The 5,324-nt window shown below is 42.5% G+C and overlaps 1 protein-coding gene across 1 annotated transcript in view; it reads right to left on the bottom strand.

The window, feature by feature from the left end:
* Window positions 1-1,798, bottom strand: part of LOC131887512 (uncharacterized) — a 6,275-nt gene extending 4,477 nt beyond the window's left edge. The window contains exon 1 of the mRNA XM_059236147.1: window positions 907-1,798. Within this exon, the coding sequence (XP_059092130.1) occupies window positions 907-1,164 (258 nt within the window). The 5' untranslated portion in view covers window positions 1,165-1,798. The remainder of the gene's footprint in view (window positions 1-906) is intronic.
* Between the last annotated feature and the right edge of the window lie 3,526 nt (window positions 1,799-5,324).

Genomic DNA, 5,324 nt, shown 5'->3' with positions numbered 1-5,324 from the left:
AAAAAGCATGGCAAGTATCAGAAGAACAAAACAAAGTCTTCAAGTAAGTCTTGTTTTGATGCAATGTAATAAAAGAAGTACAATTTGGAGAAAATATAAATATAGAGATCAATATATAAACTTAAAAGATACCACTTACTGCCTCTTCAAAGACACGCAATTTAGTAAAATCATTAAGAGCCGTATTTGTATTGCTTCTGCTTGTATTTTTGGTCCCCTAGATGTTTATATTATTCCAATTGTTCAATTTTCAAGGGCTAGAATGTCTCGTCAGAAAGTGAAAATGAACATTAACATATGTGAGCTACTTGATGATGATGATTCATTTGGCTCAATGAATCATGTCACTTTGCGTTGAAAAAAGTGCATCAACAATTGTGATTATATTATCTCTATTGAAGAGCTTTAGTCAAAATTGTTACAGACATGTTGTAATAAAATGTTGTAATGTGGTGAGCTCATTTTCTTAAGGCTTGCTATTGAAACATAACTTTCAGGTCATATGACATTCTGACTCTCGTGGATCCGTAGATTCAATCCAAAGTGCAGTGTAGTTATCTTAACCTGTCTAAAACCTTATTTTTTGTGCAATGCGCGAATGTGCAAGCGCTTTAGAAAATTACTGGCTGCCTATTGAGGTTTGTTTTGAAACATTGCCCGGATCTTTGACAATTGGCAGCCAATCAAATAGGTCCAAATTGATCACGTGAACTTTCATCTCGCACGTCTCTGCCAACAGGGTCTCTAATCCTATCTATCTCTCTGCTGGTGCTTGCTTGTTCTGGCATCACAAGTTTCAGGAAACCAAGTTGTGGCGGAGGTCCGTTTTTTGTTTTTATCTGTACGTGAATTTGATCCTGGTTCGTCTTGGTTCCCTGTCTCTCACAACTGCAAGTAGGTACTCACCTTACGAGTCTCAGCCAGATCCATCTTCATACGTTGTCGTTGATAAATCCTGCGTCGCTTGTCCATGCGATTGTGAAATGAATCCCTAAAATTGTGCTTCTCTGACATCCACGTTCGTTGTCGCTTTTTGTCCAAGTGATCCATCAGGCTGAGGTGTCGTTCCAATTGGCGATCTAGACCCGGGTTCACTTGCAACAAGACTCGAGGCACTTGAGAATTGGACATGTCGAAACTGTGGCTTCGGGCACCCACGGGCATGTTGCCTCTGCAAGCTCAATGATCTCCCGGAAAATTAGGCCCAGTTATCCATTAACGTCATCTTTCAGGAAGTAGAGAACGAGGATAACTAGTTAACTAACATACCAATGCCAATATGAGGAGCAAACAGGCAGTGTGGCTTTCGTCAAGATCGCCCAACAGCCCCTTTGAATGACCAAAGCTCATTTTTCACGGAGGTAGCCTCTGAAGATGTTAGGGGAGAATTGAGAGGTATAATGAGATCCATTCATCTTCCCTTCAATAATTTGGGAACCCTCGTGGTTCTCTCACTCTCTCTCTCTCTCTCTTTCCAAGGGAAGTGATGTCTGTCTATGGTTCACATGGTTCACTGGTCGATTTATAGATGTTCTTCTGCCCCAAATGAGATTGAAGTGGTTGTGGGAGACAACGAAAAGAAGAGAAAGAGAGGCCTCAACCTCACGTAGAGGAAGAAGGATCTCGCTAACGACACCTTTAAATTGCAGCTCTTTCTTCACTCCCGGGCTGGGGAATCAAAAGGCACCGTTTGGTTCAAAACAGGTGTATCAATCCAATCTAATATAAAATCCGCTGTAGGCCCAATTGTGCTCCTTTCTTGCCAACAAAACGAGTCTTTCTAACTGAGCAGCTTCTTTTATGAAATATCTTCGTCCCCTGTTCCTACTCGTGCCTTGACTGTCTCCTGCTTTCCCCTCCGTTTGCTACCTAGGTATTTTGTCGCAATGGAAGAAGTTTGCTCGGTTTCCCACAAGGGCAAGAATACCAACAACACGATCCAGCACACTTGCCAATAGAGGAATGGCAGGCGCCCACCTTCATTCACCTCAGCTCACATCACGGCCACCCCTTACTTCTTCATGACGGCCTCCATGCAATTGGAACTCGCGGATGGAATCGTCCTCTTCAACCCAACTGAAGTCAGAACGTTGGCCAACACTTGCGAGACAGGTCATCTTGTTGCTAAATGCACACATGACCTTAGCTATCAATGTTCCCAAACGTGTATAAAGGATTCTAACCTAAGAGAAAGGGTCGAGAAAAATTTCTGAAATTTGGTTGAACCACGATCGCACTCAGTACGAAGGGCCCCGTGGATGAGAAGGGATCCCATTTCGATTTGGGTTAATGTTTTGTCTATCTTTTTTTGTTTCAATTATGGATTTTTTCGAATGATCCTGTACTTTCAATGTCTTCAAAACTTTCATTCACCATCACCACAGGGTTCTAACCTAAACAAGAAAGGAATGACACGTCTTTGAAAACCAAGGCTACCTTGAGCCCGATTTCAAGTCAGATAAGTATCAACAAACCAATCCAGAAAACTTCGACTCGAATTATTGCCAAAGCCGTTACCATCTTAAAAATTTATATTTATCCTAAGTAACTTTAATCTTTAGCAGGGACTAACAACTAGTTACGCAACAGAAAGATATGCGATGCTAGAACTGCCCAAAAGTAAAAGATAACAGACTATATAACGTGAAAAGGAAGTCATTGATTGACAATTTTAGTTTTGTCATTTCACATCAAAAAAAGCATTCATGAGCTTTGTTCCGACCCAGGATTAAGGGTGAATTGTAGAGACCGTGGAGGCTTAACGTGCGTTTTGATAGCACCTTCAAGCCCTCGAGAACCTAGGCTAGTTAAAACAATGAAGTCCAACTTTCTTCTTTCTCGGGCTCCTTCATTGTTCAATTTGCTGCGTTCAAATATTCCCCGGGCGTATGTAGGCGTGGATCCAGTAACAGGAGTTAAGTCAGACTTGGAAAGTTTTGGACAAAAATTCCCGATCAACCTTACATTCAATGGTTAGCCAAATCAGCCAACTCTAATTCGTTGGTCGATCAAATAATATGTACAAATAAAAGTTAAGTAAAATGAATAAATTTCTCGTCTGAATTGCTGGGATTCTAATCCCAGCAACGGTAAGGAAGTCCGCCCCAAAAAAAGCCATCCACGTTCATTAATAGGTATTGAGCTCAGTTCTAAAAATCTTTGAACATGCTGTATATCTGAAAAAAAGGTTCATATGACTTGAGCTATCAATTCGTGCTTTTGAAATTTTACCAATTCATTTCAACCTTGGGATGTCTTGAGACTGAGTACTACATTACATAAGCATAATAATATTTGGCCTTTCGTGAATGAAACAAAGCAAAGGAATAAATGGCAGAATCATTTATTTGGCTCTAAGCCATTCACCATTACTTCTCCACATCTAGACGAGACAGAGGGCGTTGCAAGGCAGAGGGCGTGGAGAACGCCCTGAAATGAATAGTGTTGACGTTCTAATTCTTTGAACTGCCAAAATGCCAAACTTTGTTCATGAATAATACAGCTATTGTACTTGTAATTTGTATTTGCAAAGAGTTCCTGAGGATTAAAGGTAGACGGAATATTATTGCATGAATGAGACGTGAAAGAAAATCATGATACAGATTACGGTCATACAATCCAGAAGCTAAGCTATATGAACGCTTTCATCAGTGTTCTTGGAGATAAATTGTAAAAACATCATCAATTGATGTCCCAAGTTCTCTTTCAAACGAGTGAACTTTACAAATATGTGTTTGGCGACACGAGGAATAGTGTTGTTATTATTTTTATTAGGACCTTCAGGTTTGTCAAACCCTCTTTCCTTTTTTTTCAATACGAACAGGAATAGGCCAACAACAATGTACTGTATGGCATGAAAAACGATAACTGCATCTGGCAGCCTCACGAAGAAAAACAAGTCAGATTTTTCCTGTCTGGCAACACTACTTTGAAGATCTGTCCTCCATTTGTTGGGTTCCCGCAGCAGTGTTCCCCTGGCAGCGTTCCTCTTCCTCTCCAGTATGAAAGGCTCATCTTGCCCTAGCCAAAGCAGCCGTGAGAACTGGGAAAGGCTTGGCTTCTTCTGCCAAGCTACCAAAAGGGAGGAGGCGGTTCCTGTTCTGCGGCACTCTTCAACTACTTCGCAAGAAAACCAAACCAGGCAACGAGCGAGTAACTGGCAATTCTGGTCTGACAGGCATGATTTTCAGACGACATCTCACATCACAACACTTGAAAAGAGACTTTTTTTCAATACAACACTCAGTTGTGGGTTCCTGTAAGAAGCTGTTCCCAGATCCGACTTCGTAGGGGCTCAAGGTCTCAGTTGGTTAGAGTCTTGGATATGACACGGGAAAGAAACCGCGTACGAACGATAGCTAAAACAATAAGTCCTTCCCTATGTATTTTATTCGGCCTTGCCTTGCCGAAAGACAAAGGAGCTCTGTTGGTGTTCGTGGGTTTTGTTCAGCTTATGTTCGATCGCGTAAATCAATAAAAGAGTCGGGAGAGCTCCTCTTCATATGATTTCGGAGACGACGAGTATTTATAGTCAATTGAATAAATTTGAAATATCGTTCGGTCAGAATAGTTAGAACCTTTTAAATATATTTGGGTCATTTGGATGCTCCAAAAGAACAATTCGGACAGATTATTTGCCCGGCATACCCGAAAGTGTCTCACGACTCAGGAGGATGTATTGATCCTTTGGATCGATGGCGGAGAAACTCTGGGAGAAAGTGCTGCCAAGGCTTCTGAAGGGAATCTCGCTTGACTTGGGGGCCGACACCGGGTCGATGATTGGCGTTGAGGATACTGGAGTGCTCACAGAACCACTTGTAACCACCCAGGCACTAGGAGGTGGAGGAGGAGGAGGCGGAGGAGGAGGCCACCTCACTACCGAATGTATGGAAGAACCTTGATGGTAGAGGGAACGCAAAACGAGCGTCATGCTAGAAGGGCCTTTCAGCGGGTCGATCAATAAATACACTCTCCGATTGGAACTCCGAATGGGAGAGAAGCTCTCGGGGAGGGAGGGGGGAGGGAGGGAGGGATGTGGGCAGGGAAGAGGGAGATGATGTTGTGCCTTTGACGCGTTTTGTGTTGCGTCAATTGACGCCACATTCCAGCTGCTGTGATGCCGGTAATCGATGAAAATGGTGCGGGCGAAAGGCGGCGCCGGATCATGCAACTTGACAGCTGTTCATGTCGAAATGCATAGCAGTTCCTCTTTTGGGAAAAGATTAAATAAAGCCATGCTTTGATTTCATGCTTGGAAAAACAGGAATGTAACGTCCTAAAACATAATGTTTCACAACGTGTCAGGAAAAGGAAGTCCAGCTGAC

The sequence above is a fragment of the Tigriopus californicus genome, chromosome 9 (assembly GCF_007210705.1).
Source record: "Tigriopus californicus strain San Diego chromosome 9, Tcal_SD_v2.1, whole genome shotgun sequence".
Lineage (NCBI taxonomy): Eukaryota > Metazoa > Arthropoda > Copepoda > Harpacticoida > Harpacticidae > Tigriopus > Tigriopus californicus.
This window is presented reverse-complemented; position numbering and strand designations above follow the sequence as displayed.